Consider the following 24,010-nt stretch of genomic DNA (forward strand, 5'->3'; position numbering starts at 1 on the left):
CATAGGAAAAACCATAGCCTTGACTAGATGGACCTTAGTCGGCAAAGTAATGTCTCTGCTTTCGAATATACTATCTAGGCTGGTCATAACTTTTCTTCCAAGGAGTAAGGGTTTTTAAATTTCATGGCTGCAATCACCATCTGCAGTGATTTTGGAGCCCAAAAAAATAAAGTCTGACACTGTTTCTACTATTTCCCCATCTATTTCCCATGAAGTGATGGGACCGGATGCCATGATCTTCGTTTTCTAAATGTTGAGCTTTAAGCCAACTTTTTCACACTCCTCTTTCACTTTCACCAAGAGGCTTTTTAGCTCTTCTTCACTTTCTGCCATAAAGGTGGTGTCATCTGCATATCTGAGGTTATTGATATTTCTGCCGGCAATCTTGATTCCAGCTTGTGTTTCTTCCAGTCCAGCGTTTCTCATGATGTACTCTGCATAGAAGTTAAATAAGCAGGGTGACAATATATAGCCTTGACGTACTCCTTTTACTATTTGAAACCAGTCTGTTGTTCCATGTCCAGTTCTAACTGTTGCTTCCTGACCTGCATACAGATTTCTCAAGAGGCAGGTTAGGTGGTCTGGTATTCCCATCTCTCTCAGAATTTTCCACAGCTTATTGTGATCCACACAAAGACTTTGGCATAGTCAATAAAGCAGAAATAGATGTTTTTCTGGAACTCTCTTGCTTTTTCCATGATCCAGCGGATGTTGGCAATTTGATCTCTGGTTCCTCTGCCTTTGCTAAAACCAGCTTGAACATCAGGGAGTTCACAGTTCACGTATTGCTGAAGCCTGGCTTGGAGAATTTTGAGCATTACTTTACTAGCATGTGAGATGAGTGCAATTGTGTGGTAGTTTGAGCATTCTTTGGCACTGCCCTTCTTTGGAATTGGAATGAAAACTGACCTTTTCCAGTCCTGTGGCCACTGCTGAGTTTTCCAAATTTGCTGGCATATTGAGTGCAGCACTTTCACAGCATCATCTTTCAGGATTTGAAACAGCTCAACTGGAATTCCATCATCTCCACTAGCTTTGTTCATAGTGATGCTTTCTAAGGCCCACTTGACTTCACATTCTAAGATGTCTGGCTCTAGATTAGTGGTCACATCATCATGATTATCTGGGTCGTGAAGATCTTTTTTGTACAGTTCTTCTGTGTATTCTTGCCACCTCTTCTTAATATCTTCTGCTTCTGTTCGGTCCATACCATTTCTGTCCTTTATCAAGCCCATCTTTACATGAAATGTTCCCTTGGTATCTCTAATTTTCTTGAAGAGATCTCTAGTCTTTCCCATTCTGTTGTTTTCCTCTATTTCTTTGCATTGATCACTGAAGAAGGCTTTCTTATCTCTTCTTGCTATTCCCTGGAACTCTGCATTCAGATGCTTATATCTTTCCTTTTCTCCTTTGCTTTTCGCCTCTCTTCTTTTCACAGCTTATTTGTAAGGCCTCCCCAGACAGCCATTTTGCTTTTTTGCATTTCTTTTCCATGGGGATGGTCTTGATCCCTATCTCCTGTACAATGTCACCAACCTCATTCCATAGTTCATCAGGCACTCTATCTATCAGATCTAGGCCCTTAAATCTATTTCTCACTTCCACTGTATAATCATAAGGGATTTGATATTTAGGTCATACCTGAATGGTCTAGGGGTTTTCCCTACTTTCTTCAATTTGAGTCTGAATTTGGCAATAAGGAGTTCATGATCTGAGCCACAGTCAGCTCCTGGTCTTGTTTTTGTTGACTGTATAGAGCTTCTCCATCTTTGGCTGCAAAGAATAGAATCAATCTGATTTCGGTGTTGACCATCTGGTGATGTCCACGTGTAGAGTCTTCTCTTGTGTTGTTGGAAGAGGGTGTTTGCTATGACCAGTGCATTCTTTTGGCAAAACTCTATTAGTCTTTTCCCTGCTTCATTTCTGCATTCCAAGGCCAAATTTGCCTGTTACTCCAGGTGTTTCTTGACTTCCTACTTTTGCATTCCAGTCCCCTATAATGAAAAGGACATCTTTTTTGGGTGTTAGTTCTGAAAGGTCTTGTAGGTCTTCATAAAACCGTTCAACTTCAGCTTCTTCAGCGTTACTGGTTGGGGCATAGACTTGGATAACTGTGATATTGAATGGTTTGCCTTAGAGACGAACAGAGATCATTCTGTCGTTTTTGAGACTGCATCCAAGTAGTGCATTTTGGACTCTTTCGTTGACCATGATGGCTACTCCATTTCTTCTGAGGGATTCCTGCCCGCAGTAGTAGATATAATGGTCAACTGAGTTAAATTCACCCATTCCAGTCCATTGTAGTAATCTGCCTAAGTAAATCAAAATACTATTTGAAGAATTTTAACCACTGAAACCTCCACATGTACATGTACAAAAAAATGAAGTCAATATACTAAAGATACTCTAATGTTTTTTCTTAGTAAAATTTTAAATAATTGCAGTAAGATACATATAATATTTACCATCTTACCCAACTGTACACTGTAAAAATTTACCAATTATACCATTTGAAAACATACAATTCAGTGGTATTAAATTGTTTACAGTTACCTTGTTATGCACCCAGTTATAAACTTTATTGTACTTTGTTTGATGATATATATATATTTTAATATTTACTATTTATTTATTTGGCTGAGCTAGGTCTTAGTTGTGGCATGTGGGATTTAGTTCCTTGACCAGGGATCAAACCTGGGCCCCCTGCATTTGGGAGTACAGAGTCTTAGCCACTGGACCATGGGCAGTCCCAAATGATATATTAAATGGATATAAAATAAATTGGTCTAAAGGGCTAAAAATATAAATAAAAATGTAAAATGCGATTATTAGAAACAAAATGTGTGTGGCAGGGTAAAAATGTAGTACTGTTAGAATGTGCTTAAATGTAAGAGGTCATCAGCTTAAAATATTCACCTGTCAATATATGAACCTATATAGTAACCACAAACCAAAAGCCTATATAACAGATACATACACAGAAAAGAGAAAGGACTCCACATAACACTAAAGATAATCATCAAGGAAAAATATTATTCTTGGAATAAAAGGAAATAAAAACAACTGCAAAACAGTGAACAAAATGGCAGTACATACATACCTATTAATATCAATAAATACCAATAACGGGCTTTCCTGGTAGCTCAGCCTGTAAAGAATCCGCCTGCAATGCAGGAGACCTGGGTTTGATCTCTGGGTTGGGAAGATACCCTGGAGAAGGGAATGGCAACCCACCCCAGTATTCTTGCTTAGACAATACCATGGACAGGGGAGCCGGGTGGGCTACAGTCTATGGGACTGCAGAGTCAGATATGACTGAGCAACTAAGCACAGATGCACAAATATTAATCATTGCTTTCAATGGAAATGGACTAAATGTTCCAATCGAAAGCTTTAGAGTGCTATGGAACTCTCCTCAAGGTCATGTGGCAGCCTGCATGGGAGGGGAATTTGGGGGAGAATGGATATATGCCTATGTATGGCTGAGCTCCTGTACTGTTCACCTGAAACTGTCACAACACTGTTAATCAGCTATACCCCAATACAAAATAAAAAGTGAAAAAAAGAAAGTGAAAAGATAACCCAGAAAACAAAAGAAGATATTTACAAATTATATATATATTTTTGATTTGACATCATTCTTTTTAAAACCAGAACATTTATTGTGCGACTACCTGTTGAAATATTGTTTTTCAACACAAGTCTTGTTCTTAACATAAATGCTTATAGAAATAAACCTCCCTTTTGTTCTGGGACAGTTTCTGTTGACTTATTTTTTCTTCTGAATGAGCCATACTTTCCTGCTTTTTTATGTGCTTTGTGATTTGTTGTTGAACACTGGACATTTGAATTTACCAATGTGGTAACTCTGGAAATTAGAGTCTACCCTTCCCCAGAGTTTGCTGAGTTTTGTTACTGTCTCTATTCATTGTTTCTCTTATTGTTGAAGGCTGATCTTTGAAGATCAGCCTGATGAAAACTTAACATCTCCTCAGGTCCTTGATGAGCCATTCCCTGGGCATTCATGGTCACTTTCCAATTCTCGCATATCCCCTGGAAATATGGAGGGGTGAGGGGGAAGCTGACAACAGCTCAGCAACAGCCGTCTACCTCTGTCCGCACCTCTGAAATCAGAAGCAGTGACCAGAATACAGAGCCCCAAGATCTGGAGGACCAGGTCATTTTGTCCATCTTGGCCCCACCAACTGTGTGCAAGCTGCTTCAGGAATGGTACACAGCTGCCTGTCACATGGACAGGGACAGGGGAATGAATGGCTGCCACTCACTAAGAGCTGAAATCTACTGAAGTTAACCACAATTCACCATCTTCCCCTGGAAGTTGTAAGCATTCAGCAGATTCTAGCATTCCGAATATATCAGACAGATTCTGCCGCTACAGTTACTGTGTAGGTGAGAAGATGACTACACGGTGCCTGCTACTCTGCCATCTTCCCAGAATCCTCCCTGCTAATATAGAATTTTTAATCCTTTATATTAATCTTACAAATGAAAAGATTACCAACACTGGGGCATCCCTGGTGGTCCACTGGTGAAGAATTTGCCTTGCAATGCCATGGACACAGGTTCAATACCTGGTTTGGGAAGTTAAGATCCCATCCGTTGGAGCAACTAAGCCCACACACTACAACTGGATAGCTGCACCTCAGGGAAAGATCCCACATGGCACCACGGAGACCTCACATGCCCCAGTGAAGACCCAACACAGCCAAGTAAGTATTTCAAAAAGATGGCCAATAGTACTTTTCAAAATCATTCCATTTTAGATTCTGTATTAGAACCTATTACCTGAAGAGTTATAAAGGTGTTTTTATTATCTATACTTGTACGTGGATAAGGGGGAAGGGTGTGTGGGAGTGTATTTTGTGTGTGTAGCAGGAATGATAACAAGTGTGATTATTCAGGGCTTCTGGCTTAAATTTAGATAATGAGGTAATTCCAAAAAGTACACACAGGCCGACCTACTCCCTACAGCTATTATCTGTAAACCTAAAGGTGACTGGTTTACTATAACTTTAGAACCTGAGACCTAATTACCAGTTTAGCCCTTATCTTATGATGTTATTCTAGGAAAAAAATGATTATTTCTGCTCCCGACCAGGACAATTCCAGGGTTAGTTCTTTAACTAGTTACCCCAAATGACAAGAAGGCACTTTGGGATTCCCTTTCCTAGGTTAAACATGTTTTTTAAGGCATCTGACACTGGTTCTTTGTACCACAAATACTCACTCTTCCTTGTGGACACAGTCTCCAGAAAGGGGTCTTCCAGGAAGGAGGGAGACGCACTGCTGCTGCTGGCGGACCTGGGCAGGGTCTCCTCCTGAAAAAGACACAGGGCAAGCGGGAGAGACAGATCTCTTAGACACTAGTGCTCTCATGCTCATTAGCAGTGTTCACTCATAAGAGGTAACATGAGGCACCACATTTTAATGTCCAAGGTTCAGAGCAAGTTGGAGACAAACTAGAAGGGATCTAAAATTAGACATATCTGGGTGTGCTCCGGCTTTGTTCCTCATTAGAGTGATGTGACATAGAGCAAGTTTCTTATCTCAGTTTCATAATTTCAATAGTATTACTACAAGGACAAATCTGAGAACACATTTAAAATGCTTAACACATCACCCGGCACACAACAAATGGTGATTAACATCATCAGTCAAGTATTTAACACATTTAAAAAACTAACAGACTTATAACCCCTACAGAGTAGATGTGTTTTGTTCACTGTTGTTACCTACTACCAAATCCATCCCACTAAGTAATGCATAAATATTTGTTGAATGAATGAAAACATATTTCATGAGAAATATGTCTGCACTGTGTCAAATAAAATTTAAATTCCCATTACTTGTGAGGAGACCTTCTTAATTTGTTTTAGACTATACCAAGGTGAAGTACAATATTTATTCATGAAAAATTTACTACTTACTATGTGACAGGAGATATATATTAACTGGAAGACAACTCAATTCTGTAATACATAGAGAAAACTGCTAAATATTTTTAAATATAGAAGAAAGTTAGGTTAATATATTAATCTATGATCATGTGAGACAAACAGTGAAAATCCTTTCTGACCTACTTAGTGTGGAAAGCATTAGTTTCAAACAAGCCCCACTACGAAGGGCCTAGTCAAGGAACAGGAGAAGAAAGCTGTGTAGACCACAGAGCCCACACAAGGACGGTCTGAGCAGCCACCTCCTCCTGGTGCTCACTGCCAAGAACAAACCAGGTGACATCAGCCAAGCCTCACCCAGAGGTCATACACAGGACATTGTACAGGTCTCCAGAAAAGTCAGTGAGAACTAGCTTATCTCCTGCTTCTGGCAGGTCAAAAGGAAGTAAAAGCTATGAGTATCTCAAAAAGAAAAAAGAAGTCACATACAGGACTTCTCAGCAGTTATGAGGTGGGAGCTCCGACTGAAACAGCAGAAACCATCCCCGCTGTACATCCTTCAACCAACCTTCCCAGAACCACTGTTACAGCTGACTTTACTAAGGCATGTCCATGCTGCGCAGCCTCCCTCCTTCCCAAGGGTCTGAAATGCTTCCCCTGAGAGCAGTGAGGTGCCTGCCCTGGGCAGGCAGGCTGGACATGGGATCGCTGTGGGGAGGGGTAACTCCCAGAGGAAAACAAAAGCAGGACACTCATTGACATAAATTGTAGCAATGTTTTATTGGATCCATCTCCTAAAATAAGAAGTAAAAGCAAAAGTAAACAAATAGGACTTAAACAGTTCATCTTATTCAACATCAAGAAAAAACAGTTAAAAAATGGGCAGAAGAACTGAACAGACATTCTTCTGAACAGGAAATGCAGATGGCCAACATGGTACATGAAAAGATGCTCAACACTGCTAACTACCAGGGAAATTCTAATCAAAACCACAAGGAGCTATCACCTCACACCTGTCAGAACAGCTATCATCAAAAACAAAACAAAAACCATAAATGTTGGAGCGGATGTGGAGAAGTGAGAACACTTGTACACTGTCTGCGGGAATGTAAATCACTGCAGCCACTGTGGAGAACAGTATGGAGGTTTCTCAAAAAACTAAAAGCAGAACTACCATATGGCCCAGCAATTCCACTCCTGAGTATGTATCGGAAAAAAACAAAAACACTAATTCAAAAAGATACATGCGCTCCATTATTCACAGCAGCATTATACTAGTCTTTGACACTCACCCATGTCAGAAATATCTATCACTGTCAGAAGTCCCACAGCTGTGCTCCCAGGGTGGGGCTGTCCCTGAGGCCACCAGAGTCATCTCAGATACAAGCCTGGGCACTGAACTCACTGGGCAGGAAGGAAAATCTCCCTTTTCTTGACAGGACGCCCAGTTAAGGCACAGATAAAGCTCCTGAGCTTTGCTTCCCTACTGAAAGCTTTGATATAGTGCCAATCAAAGCTTATCTTGACTTTTACAATGTTACCTGGGTCAGGCTAGTAGAGGTTATTAAAGATAGACCAAAAAAACCCCATTGAGATTAAGAATTTTGAGAAAAGAAAAAAACAGCAGTGGAAGCAGACCGGGTGATGGGAGGTCTATTCATAGTTTGGCGGGGGTTCTGTTACTTTTCTGTTGTCTGACTTTGTAAACTGAGCCTCTACCTCCACTAGGCTGTGTTCTTACTGCAAAGTAATGATGTTGAACACAATTTCTAAGCCCCTTTCCAGTTTAAATTATTTTCATTTAGGCAGTCTCATACTGCTAGTTGGAATACTAGAAAGTTTATGAGATACGAAGATTTTGGGCTTAGATTTGGGTTTCAGATCCGTCTCTATAATTTACCTTTTAACAATCTTAGTTCAAAAACAAAACCTTTCTGTGTGCACTCAATATGCCAACAAGTTTGAAAAACTCAGTAGTGGCCACAGGTCATTTTTCATTCCAATCCCAAAGAAGAGCAATGCCAAAGAATGTTCAAATTACCACACAACTGTACTCATTTCACATACTGGCAAGGTAATGCTCAAAATTCTCCAAGCGAGGCTTCAACAGTACATGAACTGAGAACTTCCAGGTGGATTTAGAAAAGGCAGAGGAACCAGAAATCAACATCAGAAACTGCCAACATCCACTGGATCACAGAAAAAGCAAGAGAATTCCAGAAAAACATCTGCTTCATTGACTATGCTAAACCCTTTGACTGTGTGGATCACAATGAACTGTGGAAAATTCTGAAAGAGATGGGAATACCAGACCACCTAACCTGCCTCATGAGAAACTTGTATGCAGGTCAAGAAGCAACAGTTAGAACCAGACATGGAACAACAGACTGGTTCAAAATTAGGACAGGAGTACGTCAAGGCTGTATATTGTCAGCCTGCTTATTAAACTTATATGCAGAGTACAGCATGCAAAATGAGAGGCTGCATGAAGCACAAGCTGGAATCAAGATTTCGTGGAGAAATATCAACAACCTCAGATATGCAAACGACACCAACTTTAATGGCAGAAATTGAAGAGGAACTAAAGCCTCTTGATGAAGGTGAAAGAGGAGAGTAAAAAAGCTGGCTTAAAACACAGCATTCAAAAAACTAAGATCATGGCTTCTAGTCCCATCATTTCATGGCAAAGAGATGGGGAAACAATGACAGACTTTATTTTCTTGGGCTCCAAAATCACTGCAGATGGTGACTGCAGCCATGAAATTAAAAGACGTTTGGTCCTTGGAAGAAAAGCTATGACCAACCTAGCTGCTGCTGCTAAGTCACGTCAGTCGTGTCTGACTCTGTGCGACCCCACAGACGGCAGCCCACCAGGCTCCCCCGTCCCTGGGATTCTCCAGGCAAGAACACTGGAGTGGGTTGCCATATCCTTCTCCAATGCATGGAAGTGAAAAGTGAAAGTGAAGTTGCTCAGTCGTGTCCGACTCAGCGACCCCATGGACTGAAGCCTACCAGGCTCCTCCATCCATGAGATTTTCCAGGCAAGAGTACTGGAGTGGGTTGCCATTGCCTTCTCCGATGACCAACCCAGACAGCATATTCAAAAGCAGAGAGATTACATTGCTGACCAAGTTCCAGATACTCAAAGCTATGGTTTTCCCAGTAGTCATGTATACATGTGAGAGTTGGAGACGACTCTTCAGAGTCCCTTGGACTGCAAGATCAAACAGTCAATCCTAAAGGAAATTAGTCCTGAATATTCATTAGAAGACCTGATGCTGAAGCTCCAATACTTTGGCCACCTGATCTGAAGAACTGATTCATTGGAAAGACCCTGATGCTGGAAAAGATTGAAAGCAGGAGAAATGGAAGACAGGATGAGATGGCTGAATGGCATCACCGACTCAATGGACATGAGTTTGAGCAGGCTCCAAGAGTTGGCGATGGACAAGGAAGCCTAGTGTGCTGCAGTCCAAGGGGTCACAAAGAGTTGGACACGACTGAGTGACTGAATTATACTGGCTGAAAACTGGGGGGAGGGCACGCAGTGGCTGGAGCGACACAAGGGCCCATGGAGGCTGACCCTGAACAGGCGTGGGCCTCACCTCTGAGTCGGAGCTGTCCAGCTCAGCCAGCGTCGGGGCTTTGAGGAGCTTCTTCCGTGGGACAGGCACCTGCTGGGCGGTTCCTGACCCACCTTCTCTAGGCTGTGACGCCACACCTCCATTCACCATGGATGATTCTGCAACATTCTTGGGAGATTCAGTGGTTGTCACCTCTGGGGAAAAAAAGGCAAAAGCTGACCTTTCCCTAAGCACAGGAAGGTGGTCAGTGGACGAAAAGGAGTCTTCAAGCGCCTGCACTGAGCTGAAAGGCATTCCTATGTCATGCAGACAGCACAGAGGCCACACGCAGTAACACCTGGGCATATAACACGTGTATTTGACATTAACTGTCACACTCAAATAAAGGAAACCTTTCCATGAATAACTATATATTCACTATATGTGTAGATTAAAATTTATAACTGGGAGAAATCCTACAGACTCCAGTTGATTTACTTCCCAGAGGCCCAGGGAGGCTTGAGTTCCCTTGAGCCTCTGAAGAGTGAGTGATGGACTGATGGAAGTGACAGTGTACACGAGCCTCCAGCACGGGGCTGCAAGACTGAGGGTGGTTTGAGTCTAAAATAAAAACAGCCAATTATCTATACATATATAGACATGAACACACAGAATCTGGGATACATTCCGATAAAAGCTGATATAGATTATCCCAAGCTCAAATCTGGATGGAAAGGCAGTGAAAGAAGTGTGGAAGCAGGATACAGAGCACAAAGTTCGGAGTACAGACTATAGAGGACGGGGGTGGGGGGGGGGGCGAGGGGGGGGGCGAGGGGGGCAGAGGCCAGAGCAGAGAGCACACGGCATGGCGGGGGCAGGCCCACAGTGCCCAGCACGGAGTGCGGAGTACAGACTACAGAGGACAGGGGGAGAGGACCGAGCAGAGAGCAGACGGCACGGCGGGGGCAGGCCCACAGTGCCCAGCACGGAGTGCGGAGTACAGACTATAGACTACAGAGGACCGAGCAGAGAGCACAGGGCATGGCGGGGGCAGGCCCACAGTGCCAAGCCCGGAGTGCGGAACAGAGACTAGACTACAGAGACTAGAGCGCAGGGCTGGAAGCACAGAGCAGAGAGTGTGTCCAGGACAGGGCACGGAGTGGGGAGTACAGACTGCAGATTATATAGAGAGCACAGGAGCTGGGAGGCCAGAGGGTGTGGGCACAGGGCAAGAGCACAGTGGGTACGTAGCGTACGTGGCACAGCACAGGCTACTGCGTAGGGAGTGTAGAGCTTACAGCACACAGAACAGCAAGGCGAGGATGGTTCGGATTCAGAGGCTAACTCTGCTACCTGTCTGACCTTGAGCAATTACAGCAACTCAGTCCTCACCTGTTATGTAGGGCTAACAGCAGAAGTGGGCTTGCTGTGAGGATTACATAAATTAACAACTGCATATAAAACAATTAATAGTGTAATAAAGGCGGTGCATGATAAACGTTAGCAATTATTACACTGATTTTTATCTCCACTCGTGAGTGAGTGGACTAAGGCTCAGTGTGACTCAGCCGCTCACAGCCAGCGTGGCAGAGCTGACACAGGAGCCTTGGCAGTACCAGTTCAAAAGCCTGTAATCTTCCAGCGCAAGTGGAGATAAATTTCGTCAGTGTTTCAATAACTAATATTTTTAATAACTAACTACTAAAATAGAGTATTTAAAAATGAGAAAGAGCAGTTGCAGTATGCCCATAGCCATGGAGCAGTCTGTGAAACTCCCCTGATGAGTCAGAGGTGAAGAGTGTACTGAGCACTGAAAAGACATGACTCTTGCTCATTTCTGGCAGGAAGCGTTGTACCTGAAGTTAACATAAAACGTAAGGTTCTGTTTACAGTAGCTCCCCCACTGTATAATATTCACAGGCTTCAAGTGGAAGATGTGGGCTTCCAGGTAACATTCAGAAAGTGTACTCTAGTACAGCCTTCCTTGACATGATTTAAAAGAAGTATGTAAACTATTTATTATAAATGATGTATATCTAACTTAATATTTACAATTTCTGCCTGATTTTAGAGCTCAAGAAGGCCAGAACTAGAACTGTCCTTGTGAACTAGAAGGAAGGGTTTGAGTGAGCAGAGGAAAGGAATGAGGAAGGGAAGGAAAGAGACAGACCTGTCAGTCATTTATCATTTTAAATAAAGTGTTGAGTAGAAAATCTGACAACACAAAAGTTAACTTTGTTATCACCTCTCCAGGTATTAAGCAGCTAGGAAAAATGTTTAATTGGGGAAGGGGTGTGCTGAAGGGGACAAAGAGGCAGAAGCAGCAGATTTTCACACAAACTGTAAAGCTTAAAACCCTTCAATAGACCTTTCATCGGAGGAGAACTACAGGCTGCCACACTCACAGGAGTAACTGGAAAGCTCTCAAGAGAGAAGGGAGAAAATGACTGGGCTAACTGCTTAATTCCTACTGAAGGGAAAAAAGACAATGTTTAAAAATGATCTTGAAGTATATTCTGAAAACTCGTATTCCACAGCATGCACTCTCCATACACTTCCTCCAGGGCCTGCGCTTCAGCAGAAGGCACAGGCTTCTCCCGCAGCCTGGCTCTCCATGCCCCAGCTGCAGCTCTGCTGGAGGCAGGTACGCGTCCCCGGGGTGGTGCTCACAGTCCAGGCTCCCAGGGCGAAATCCCCAGTGGAGCGAGGAGGGACGTCACAACAGTTCTAATGGTTATATAGTTAATGTTTCAGAAAAAAATGTAATTACTACATAAGATACATGATTTTATGGATGCTTTTGCTTAAGAAAATTTTAAAAGTCATCTATAGTAGATTTGGGCTTCCTCGTGGCTGAGATGGTAAAGGATCTGCCTATAATATGGGAGATCGGCGTTCGACCCCTGGGTTAGGAAGATCCCCAGAGAAGGGACTGGCAATCCACTCCAGTATTCTTGCCTGGAGAATCCCATAGACAGAGGAGCAAGCTACAGTCCATGGGGTCAACACAGTCAGACACGACTGAGAGACTACCACATACACATGGTAGATTCTAGAAGTTTGAAGAGTACTGGTGTCACGTAAGTCTGGTAAAGTCGTGAGGGTAATGCCTACCCTGAAGGTCTGGGAACACATGTGACAGTGGCTGGCATGAGCTACTTTCATTCTCAACACAGGGGTCTGAGAAATTACCTGACACCTCTCTCTCTGCCTGGAGACCTTGCTGAAGTTCATAACTGTATTTGAGCTCAGTGATTCAAACTACTGAAATAAACCTCAGACTAAGGTTAAAGCTTTGAGATAAATGGAATTAATAGAAAAATACAGTATGTCACAGTCAGGCTTCAAGGTGATCTCCACATGTAAGACTAAGTACGTGTGATCTTCTCTAACACTGCATATTTATAAAAGCTCTGGCTAAACATACCTTTAAGAGATATTTTTAAGCAGTTTGATTATGCTTTCCATTCAAATGAATAAATCCTCATTACTTCAATGTATCTGATGAGAAAATCAAACCCTTGGATAAGACTTTATACTTCTTCTATATAAGACAATTTTTGTTGATATTTATAAGTAAGCAAACTATTCAAGATGCTAGATATAGCTTTAGAAGTCACATGCCTTAGGTTCAGAATCTAAAACACATAACCACAGTATTAAATACATAGCAACTTCTATTTTACATAGTGTAATAATTATGTCTATTAGATACACCCAGCTGCTGTCTTATTTAGTTGGAGGAAATATGACTGAAATACAGATTGTATATTTATTTGCATCAGAAAAATAAATTATACTTACCTTAATGTTGATAGATTAAGATTTCCACTAAGGATCAGTATTTCTAAAACATACCTAAGCAGTAGGACACATATCAATTCTGTCTTATTCTAGCGTGCATTATCTATACTAAATATTTAAATATTTACTCCTTAGTTTGCTAATGTCACAACTTAAAGAAGAAACACATTCCAGCTCTTGTATTTAGGTCAGAAGAATGGATCAATCTTTTCCATTTATAATTTGGAACATTTTAATTGATTAGTCTACAGGTCACAATGAAAACATGAAAACACAAGAAACAGAAAATGAAGCATGTGAAAACTACAAAGTATATTAAGGTACAAAATAGATTATGGCAAATGATAAGCACTGACGGCAAATCAAAAGGCAAGCAGTGACAGCAAATCAAAATCCCTGTTGCTCCTTCACATCAAGGAGGCTCAGCACCAAGAATTTTCTTTCCAGCACAGGAAAATATCATATAACTGGTAAGATACAAACACACCTACATACAATTACACGTGTGTGGGCATGCAGACAGTCCAGGGCAGCCACCCATGCCTACAGTCAGGGTGTTTTGGGAGCCGGCTACTCCCAGAGTCCACTAGGGAGGACCACCTTTAGTAGGTATTTAGAAGAGACAGATCTTTATATGGACTGCCAACTTTTGGAGATTAGCAGTAACATATATGTTCTCAAACACTGCTGAGTTTATTTTCCAGATTAATTTTTTTTTTTACAATTACTCTGCAAATGGTTGATAAAATAAAAATTGTCAAATGGATAAAGAAAATAGAACAAGCTCTTCAGTGGTCAGTCAGAAGTAGTAAGTGAAGACGGATGTATTTTAGTTTCTTGAAAGGGAAATATTAGTCATCCATAAGGGAACCACAAATACACAAAAATTTAAAAAACAGATGGGAACTAGTTTTGCAGTTGGAAGATGTTCAGCAAATATTCAGACAGAACATGATACTAGAACTCTCAGGTTCTTTAAATATGAATTTGTGTGTAAGATATGCCAACAATTTCATGGCACACACACAAAAGTTCTGGAAGGAAATACTAGTGCCAATGTCTTATCTCATTTCATATTGAAAGCACCAGCTTCTGAACTCCAAAATTCTAACGTGCAAAACATTTTAGTTTGGGACTAAGTTGGCTTTGAAAATTCGCTCATATACAATTTAAAAACTCAATTTTAAAAGGGGGCTGATTTTACAGATCAAATTTTGTCATAAATAGTTACTTGTTTCACCATTAATCCCTGTCTATTTAACAGAAGGGCTCTAAACTTGTACTACAAACCCAGGACACACGATTGTGTTTTACAACCAAAGTCTCTTAACCAGCACACCACCAGCATGACAAGGCCCCATGCTCAGAAGCCCTGGGTATACTGGCTCTCATCCCCCAACTGTGGAGCACTCATCTTCGGAAGCAGCTGACACTTCCAAGTTTAGCTGCTTGAATAACTGAATGCTTCAAAGAGTAACAAGTGTCAAAACTCTTTCTTCTTTCTAGGCTCTGAAGGCAGAGTTCTCTTAGACTCTCCACTGCTTTATGAGACTAGGTGTAATTGGCAGCACATTTCACAACCACAAGCATCAGGGTTCTTCCACAGGCCCTTGGGAAGCAAGAGATTTATTACAGTTTTATTTTTTTAAACCATTTTCAAAGAAAGTCTGTTTTATATGACTGACCACAGCTTAGAAGAAGCCTTTCAATTTTCTTTTCTGACATGTCTGAACAAGCAGATGAATGAAATGTATTTCACAGAGACCACAAAACCCGCGTCAGGTGTGAAAGTGCTTTACCTGACAAGTCAAAACTGTAAGACATGCTAAGTGGCCGCGTTGCTGAAAAAAGAAAACAAACAATAAAAGGAAAGTAATTCAGATGTTAGGCTTTACAGGGAGGACGAAAAAGGGAGGAAGGTTCAAGGCCTGCGGTGGTACACGCCATACTTTTAAGGCAGAAAGCAGAGAGAAACTATCTGCAATATGGCATCTTAGTTTTAACTATATCACTAAGACTTGAAACGGAGTAACAATAAAAGAAAAAAAACAGCTTTTAAATTACATGTTAAGAATGAAAAGCATGATAAAGATAAAAACAGTTTAGAATCACAAGGACTTTTTACTTAAATATGAAAGAGTTCAAAAGAAAAAATAAGCCATGTTTTAAAACATGCTTTTAGGGAATATACAAAATCTTTAAAATTTAGGAACAAACGTATTCTTAATATATTTCAGGATGAGAAGTTGGCTCTCTGCATACAGGTCAAACATCTTGTAAAAAATCTCATTCAGGCACTACCAGCATCACAAAGCATCACTAATTCTCCACTGTAGGCCATTAGACCTGGCACTTAAAGTGAGGCCTCAGGAGCCAGAGCGCCTGAATTTGAACCTCAGCTCTGCCACTTACATGCAGTGTGATTCTGGGCAAGGTACTTAACTTCTCTGTGCTTCCATTACTTCAAGAGTAAAATGGGAATAATGGTACCTATTTCAAGAGATTGTTAGAAAAATTAAATGATACCATAGCAAATAAAAAGGTGCTTAGAGCAGTGCACCTAGTAACAGTTAAACAAATGGAATTTTTTAAGAATAAACTTACTTATTTCCTGTTGGAAGTCATCTGTTCTAAAAATTTTATTATATACATTAAAAAACACTGAACGGGTGAAAAATTTTATGGTAGGTAAATTATATCTCAATAAAGCTGATAAAAGAATTTGGGTATTTGTAAGAGTGAGAATTACCCATTTTCACTGCAGTCCCAAGCTCTTACCAGCTCCATCCATCCTACCCACCCCACCACCACCAGGGAGGACAGGTGCCTGTGTGGTCAGAAGTGGGCAGACCCGAACGTCCTCACATTTCTGAGGCAGATGTAGAACTGTAGAGTGCTAATATCCATATTTAACAGAATGAAATCTCTTCATATGTTTTTGGCAGATGTTGTTAAAGGAACCATTTACAACCTCAAATCTCAATATAGTATGAGATGTCAGGAAAAAGAAAATGATCAGTTGTGAACAAAGACTGATGCACAAGAACAGTAATTTCAGACTTAATGGGAAAAAAAAATGGAACTAGCCTGTAAAATAATAGGGACACATATAAGATAACTTGGACACACGTCAGTCATCACATCCTCATAGACCATGCTGTGGGTCACGTTCACCCACGTGGGAAGATACTACTGCTGCCAAAGTCCCGTGTGAGGATGCAGTTCCTGTGTGCGCCACATGACGTGCGAGCCCTGCCACAGCGCGTGCTGCTGCTGCTGAAATCATGGGGCATGTCTCTTCTTTAAACATTTGCCCAATTTCTAGATAGTGGGTTTCTATCTTCTAGAGAGGAAAGGTTATAAAACTATTTAGGGAAACTTTTCCTCAGGATGGGCTCAGATGGTAAAGAATCTACCTGCCACACAGGAGCCTCAGGTTCGATCCCTGGGTCAGGAAGATCCCCTGGAGAAGGAAACGGCAGCTCACTCCAGTATTCCTGCCTGGAGAATCCCATGGACAGAGGAGCCTGGTGGGCTACAGTCCATGGGGTTGCAAAGAGTTGCACACAACTGAGTGATTAACACTTTCACTTCTTTTCTTCAAAATAATCCTGTCAATTTTATGCAAACTTCTCAAAGTGAAATTGTGCAGTAAGAATCAACGTAGATCAGCAGAACGAGAAGAGCTCAATTTCTTATTTTCTAGTTAAGGTTCAAGATCAATTTTAAAAGTAAGACTCTCACAGAACAGTCACTTTTGACAACAGCTCAATTCTGGTTGTTGTGAAACACTAATTCATAAGGATAAAACAAAAGAGTAAAGACATACTAAACATAAAATTGGTACTTAATTTTTCTAAAGCAGGTTTCCTGTTAGCTAGCATCTAATTTAAGTGAAACAGAAGAATATGTATACAATGAGGGCATGTGACACCAGACGCAGTGTCCCTTTGCTGCCTGCAAGGACTGCCGGTCTCCCGCACACTTGGCCCCTGGCCGCGCCGCACACCTGACTGGCTGCTGTCAGGGCTCAGAGGCACCCCTGCCGCAGACGTTCTCCGGTCAGTGCCTGTGGGCAGGACTCCTACCTGCTCACCCCTCAACCTGGGTTCAGAGCACTTGTGTGGGAAGCACCATCCCATCACTTGGCACTTTATGTCCTGCTCCTCTCTCTGTCCCACTGGTGCTTCCACTGGAATTTACTCTTGTAAAGCGTGAAGCTTACTTTTCTCATGGTAATATGTGGATTTTACCTTATAGTTCTGTTAAATATTTCCTATTATCCTATTATTCCATCTTAAGATACAGTAATTCTTTTAAAATCTTGTCTTAAGCTGACATTCTATAATACCATCTCCTTATATTTCCATAGTGGTTCTTGCTCCTTGAGACTCTGCACCCTTTAGAAATCTGGGGAAAACTATGGACCCTGCCCCCCCTCCATATGCCCTCTGGGAAATATGTACAAATGTGTTACACTGCAAGGATGCACAGACCTTCCTCAGGCTCATTCAAGGACTCCCAGGATAAGAACTTTCCACTTACATCCTGTGCAGTTTTGGCTCATTACTATATACATGCTCGTATGGATTTGTTCGTTTTAAAGGGAAACACTTGCTGGCATAAAATCAACAGGGATATATGCTCCTGGCCTCTCCTCACTCTCCAGCTCTGGCCAGGGAAGCTATTCTACTGCTTTAGCACCTCGGGAAGCACCTTCCATTGCGGTTACCTATAGTGCAGACGGGGACACAGCAGGTAGCAAGACAGAAGTGGGCCCTGTGGCCACAGCCCAGCGGCAGACAGAAAGCATCACCATACAGTGACCGAGAGTCACAGGAGGCAGGGGAGCCATCAGAGCTGATGCAATTGAGCAGACAGAGGAAGGGAGACTGGGCTCAGAGGAGGGGAGGACCCTGAAGATCAGAAGCTGTCAGATCAAGGGCTTGGCTGCTGGACCCAGTCGCAGGGGACACTGCACTCTTGGCCCTGGGCTTTGAGATGGGAGCAGTGGCAGACAGTTTTTGGGGAAAGCAGGTAAGGTCACCTGTGGTGGAGCTTGTCCTGCAAGTTGGGGGAGGAAGTCCTGCCCAGTGATGGCTGGCTGCACATGTGGGTCTAAACTTCCAGAGAAGCCTGTGCGCAGGGTGGGAGCCAAGGAAATCAGAAACACACCAAGGGGAGCGTGTGGCTACTCAAGGAGGAGGAGCTGTGGTAGCAACCTGAGGCCCAGCTGGGCGTGGGGGAAGGAAGAGATGGGAAGAGAATCCAGGAGACAGGGTCTCGGCACCAGCTCCTTTCCCAGGCAGGCACCGCCAGACGCCATCTCCCTGAATACCTTGGGAACCTTTCAGTTTATAAACTGGAGGGGAGCTGTTTACATGTAATAATATGGTCTTGCTCTAAATGGAAATCAGTGTGTGCTTATAAAAAAACATAAAATAACTATAAAGAAAGTTTAGTAATAAATGCTATCAGTAGAGTCCCTCATCACATAACTTTAAACCATAATTAAGACAATAGAAACAATGTATCTATTATTTCTATTTCTAAAATGTAGTAACTGATCCATGTGTGTACTACCATTTATAAAGTATCCTATTTGATTCATTCTTACATGGAAGTCACATGAACATGTGGAGGAATCCTTATCCTCCTCCTGCCAACCAAGGAATGGGAGATCAAAGAGGCAAAGGGCTGTCCTGAAACCACACCCGGGGATCTGCAGAGCTCCGCCCACACCGCAATGTGGTGCCCTTACACTTGGTATCTCAGGGAGGAACTTCCTACTCCACGTATTTCGAGAATGAATGTCACTTGTAAGGGTGTGTGTGGGGGGGAGAAAGGGAGGGAGAGGAGTGAGCCAAGTGTGTTTCCAGGGTGAGCGACTCTCCCGCCTGGGACTCACCGAGCCTGCTGCGTCTGGTCTCCTCGGGGGACACAGGCCGCAGCTTCCTCTCAGCCTTGATCTCTTCCAGGATTCTTTCATGAAGGCTCCGGGGCCGCGGTGGAGTAGGTTTCAGTTTTCTGGCTGAGGCCTTGGGAAAAAAGTAATAGCTAGAGCTGGAGTAGTTATCCTTAAATAATTCTTACTGAAGTCCATTCATACAACATAGTATTATGAAATTATATTTTACTGACTGCCACACTGCTTGATAAAAGAGTTTTCGAGCCATAGGAAGATGACTGGATGGCACGGTGGTTCAGGCACATGAACTTGGGCCACACTAATGAGTCAGTTGAGCTCCAGCTATTGTCATGGTGTGCTGCAGTCCACGGGGTCACAGAGTCGGACACGACTAAGTGACTGAACTGAAGTGAACTGCTGTCACACTCCCTACACGCTACCATGACAGGCAAGCTGCTAAAATGCAAGCAGTATGTCATCTCTATTATTGTTTTTGAACATAACATTTTTGAGTTAAGTCATAACAACCTTCTCAATTTGCAGCTGAGGAAATAAAGGCTCGGGAAGGCTGATGAAATTGCTCAAAAAGATGAATTTGCTAAAAAACGTGTGATCACCACACCATGTGTGGGTGTGCAGAGCTGGGCTGTGCCTCCATGCTCTCTGCTCTACACAACCTGCCCTCCTAAATCCATTTCCTATGTGGCCTCTTTCCCTTACTATAGAAAGATTTATAAGAGGAATGATTAACTATGTTTTAGATGTATACAAACTAAGAAAGAAATACCCTTTCTTCCTAGTTACTGAAGTTACTGAACGTACAAGGGGTTTGAGAGGCCCTGGTAAGTGCTGGCTGTGGAGCCAGGGGAGGTAAGCGGAGAACAGAGGAAACACAAACCAACTCTCAGACCTGATCAGAACCCCTGATCCATGGTCTCCAGAAAGAACCCCACGAACAGAGGACCATGGCTACTGTGAAAGAGGAGGCAGCAGTGGATTTCCTGTAACCAAGGTGAGGTGTCTGTACCCTTAAGTACAGGGCGGCAATGCACACGAAAGCTATGTGGCCTTGTGTTCACAGTCGGGCTTCACAGAGAGAAAAGCTCAGCGTCAACACTCCTCCAGGAGCTGTGTTCTGTGGCACGGGCTGTGGGGGGAACATGTTGCCACGTGTATGCCAGCCATGGGGAGGTATCAGATCACATACTGGATTTAAAGGAGGCCTTGATCGGATGAAGTCCAGGATGATTTCATGAGCACTTTTTTTTAACCGAGGGGGAATATCACCATTCACCTGAAAAGAGACAGAAAACAGAAGATTCATGTGACAACAGGACTGCCTGTACAAGCTCCTGGGCACACACGTCCACATACCTCACGTGACGACAGGATTGTCTATACAAGCTTCTGGGTACACAAGTCCGCATATGTCATGTGACGACAGGACTGCCTGTACAAGCTCCTGGGCACACACGTCCACATACCTCACGTGACGACAGGATTGTCTATACAAGCTTCTGGGTACACAAGTCCACATATGTCATGTGATGACAGGACTGTCTGTACAAGTTTCTGGGTACACACATCCACACATGTCCACATATGTCATGTGATGACAAGATTGTTTGTACAAGCTTCTGGGCACACACATCCACACACATCACTTCAAAGCTACCGCAGTGGAATGTGGCTCCACCAAGGACAAATTTCAAATCAATAAAATGGAAAGTAAATGGCTGAGTGATTCAGAGCAAAAACAACTGTAGGACTGAAGAAATGCCAAGCATACTGCAGTTCTACTATTCTGGGAAATTATATGTAAGATACATGCTTTCAACAAAAACTTTCTAAAATTATGAATATGAATGGAATAAGTAATACTATGCTTAATTATTACATAATTTAGAAAGTCTTTCACCTCTTGTTTTCATCCTTGTACAAAGTTTGGGAATACAAATTAAGGGGAAGGGCTGAGGACAGTTCATGTTCTGTAGACAGAATTCAGGTTCAGGTCAAGGAGGGTGTCTGCTGTATCAACAGAACTGGTAAGAAGCAGAGTTTGGCAGAGTCCTGCTCTGTCTGACTCCTGCTTTAATGTACTCTTTTTAAAGCAACATGTCACAAAGATTTTTTAAGAAATTTAAGAAAACTCCAGAAATCCACAAAATCCCACCTTAGTAAACTCACAACCTGACCCCCCAGGAGGCACAGCTGTGACCGTCAGTCATACTTATTTCCCAGTCTCACCTGAAAACACAGACAGACCTGATAGGCATTTTCTGTTGTGCTTCTCATAAATGATGAAAAACAAATATTAACAAATTATACATTTTGAAAACTGTTGAACACTTTAAACTTCTCAAAGATCAGAAAATGAGCATGCTGCTTTGATTAATGAATTGCCTGGAAAGCCTCTGTACCTTCCCCTCTACTTTGGTGACTCACTCTTTTATCTTATCATATTCTAATAATTGTATAATATATCAATTTTATTAGAGGGAAAAAAGATAATTCAGTTATTCCTCTATCACCTATGGCTGAATGTTTGTTTTTTTTTTTTGGACAGGTTAGAAAGGTTTCTTTAAGCTTCACAATTTGTTATTGGAAATGTCATGTAAAATTTTATAATCATAAAATTTGGTCAAACTTTTAAAAAGTAAGATTTCTGGGCACGAACAATTTTCTTATGTGTCTCCCAATCTCAAACACATTTTAATTGGTCATGGTCATTAGTCAATTGTTGATTAATTTTTTATTGTAGCTGTATACTCTTGCATTATTTTCTGTTAATGTCATTATTTTTGTGTCAGCCGAGAAACACCCTGATCCTGGGAAAGACTGAAGGCAGGTGGAGAAGGGGATGACAGAGGATGAGATGACTGGATGGCATCACTGACTCAATGGACATGAGTGTGAGTAAACTCCGGGAGTTGGTGATTGACAGGGAGGTCTGGCGTGCTGCAGTCCATGGGGTTGCAAAGAGTCAGACATGACTTAGTGACTGAAGTGAGAAATAAAGCAGATTAAAGAAAAAAAAAAAAAAAAGGACCTGAACTGCCGCTTCAGACCCAGTACTGCCCTTGCAAATGTGACCACTCAGGTATATGACAAGCCTCCTGACATCCAGGGCCCTCTTCCCTGTGCCCACCCCACCAGCCCCATTGAGGACTGGATGCCCCATGTGAGAGTCAGAAGTAAAAGCCACCTGAAACAAGCCAACTTGGGATTGCTAGTCCCTGGTGTAAGGAGGCCCATACACCAGCAGTGGAGCTGAAGGCCCGCCACTGCGCCACTCTTTACCCATGGACCTCAGGTTATACAATTTTTTTCTTTAAACCTCGTATGAACAACTTAATCAGAATTTTCTATTCTACTCCTGAAAAGGCTAATACATATCTTTCCAGCTGTTTTTCACTTGCTTTTATTTTAATGTCCTTTCCATCATAACAGCAAGGTTGAGGAAGAAAATGCTTGAAATAAGGCCAAAGTTGTAAGTTCCATTCCCCAAACAACACAGTAATGTCAGTGTCTTCACTAGTCAGAAGCTGGATCCTGGAACCCAGTTACCCAGTGTTGTGTCAGTGCTCATGAGAGAAACGGCAGGCCAGTGGAGACCTGAGTCAGTCTTATTCCATATAGGCATGAGGGAAAGTGTGCAAATTCCACTCCACTACTGGGTCAGTGAGATTACTTTTTAATATAAACATAGAACACATTCTGAAACAAGTTTCTGAGCTGCAAGGATAAATAATTTCTAGAATGAACACACACTGTAGACCTGTAAGTAAATAAGACAGTTATAAAACTTGATCTTACTTTTGAGTCACAATGCCTTAAAAAAAACAAGTAATTTCTAAATAAAAGACGTTAAGTTTCTATACATCTTTATTTTTAAAGATGACTTATTTGAAGTTATTTGTTACAATTATTTTACTAAAACACTGAAAGAAGTCAATTGAGATGTTTTGCACTTCTATAATTTAATATTCTGAACATGATCCAATATGGCTAAGTCATTCAATTCCCACCATCAGCTTCACAAATATACAGAAAAAGGTGGATTACTATGGTGTAGTTATGCATTTTAAACCTGAAGATTAAATTAAGACCATCTTAACATACTGCCTCAGATACAGACTGTATGTGAAAATCCTTTGTATTTGTGTGTGTGTGTGTTTACTCTTTACAACAACATTTGTTTTTAAATTAAAAAGTGGCATTACATTGATAAGTAAAGTTTAAAAAAAATACATCCGGTTTTTGACTGATTAAATATGAGTAGTTGACTTTCCACTCTTATTTAGGAGGTACAAATATATATAAAAAGGAATTAATTAGAATCTTAGCCTGTTAGACTAAACATGAAAATTTAACCCACATAAAACCAATCACCATTAGAACTGCCATCTGCCCAGTTCCCTGCAGAGGGTCTCAGTATAAACTTAAGTGAACTGCATGGAATTAGCCATAGAATGACAGAAAAAGGAAAAAAAACAATGGGTACCACAAAGCAGTAACATTTTTCCTTACTTGCTACTCACAAACTCCAAACTGTACAAACATTCACATAAGAGGAGTCCCACAGGGACTAAAAAGTCAAGAAAAGATAAAGAAAATGTCAAGAACTAATGGATGAAAACTTGCAAAATTTGATAATAATACACATCTACTCATTCAAGAAAAATGAAGTGAAAGTGTGAGCTGCTCAGTCATGTCTGATTCTTTGCAACCCCAAGGACTGTAGCCCACCAGGCTCTGCTGTCCATGGGATTTGGCGGGCAAGAATACTGGAGTGGATTGCCATTCCCTTCTCCATGGGA

The 24,010-nt window shown here is 41.9% G+C and overlaps 1 protein-coding gene across 1 annotated transcript in view; it reads right to left on the minus strand.

Annotated features, from left to right (window-relative positions):
* The window catches only part of SPIRE1 (spire type actin nucleation factor 1), a 139,642-nt gene that overhangs the window by 13,372 nt on the left and 102,260 nt on the right, over positions 1-24,010 (minus strand). The window contains exons 7-11 of the mRNA XM_052660245.1: positions 20,398-20,484; positions 19,191-19,320; positions 15,082-15,123; positions 9,521-9,693; positions 5,249-5,339 (exon numbers count right to left, since the gene is read on the minus strand). Of these exons, the coding sequence (XP_052516205.1) occupies positions 5,249-5,339; positions 9,521-9,693; positions 15,082-15,123; positions 19,191-19,320; positions 20,398-20,484 (523 nt within the window). The remainder of the gene's footprint in view (positions 1-5,248; positions 5,340-9,520; positions 9,694-15,081; positions 15,124-19,190; positions 19,321-20,397; positions 20,485-24,010) is intronic.

This window comes from Budorcas taxicolor, chromosome 22 (genome assembly GCF_023091745.1).
Source record: "Budorcas taxicolor isolate Tak-1 chromosome 22, Takin1.1, whole genome shotgun sequence".
Classification (NCBI taxonomy): domain Eukaryota; kingdom Metazoa; phylum Chordata; class Mammalia; order Artiodactyla; family Bovidae; genus Budorcas; species Budorcas taxicolor.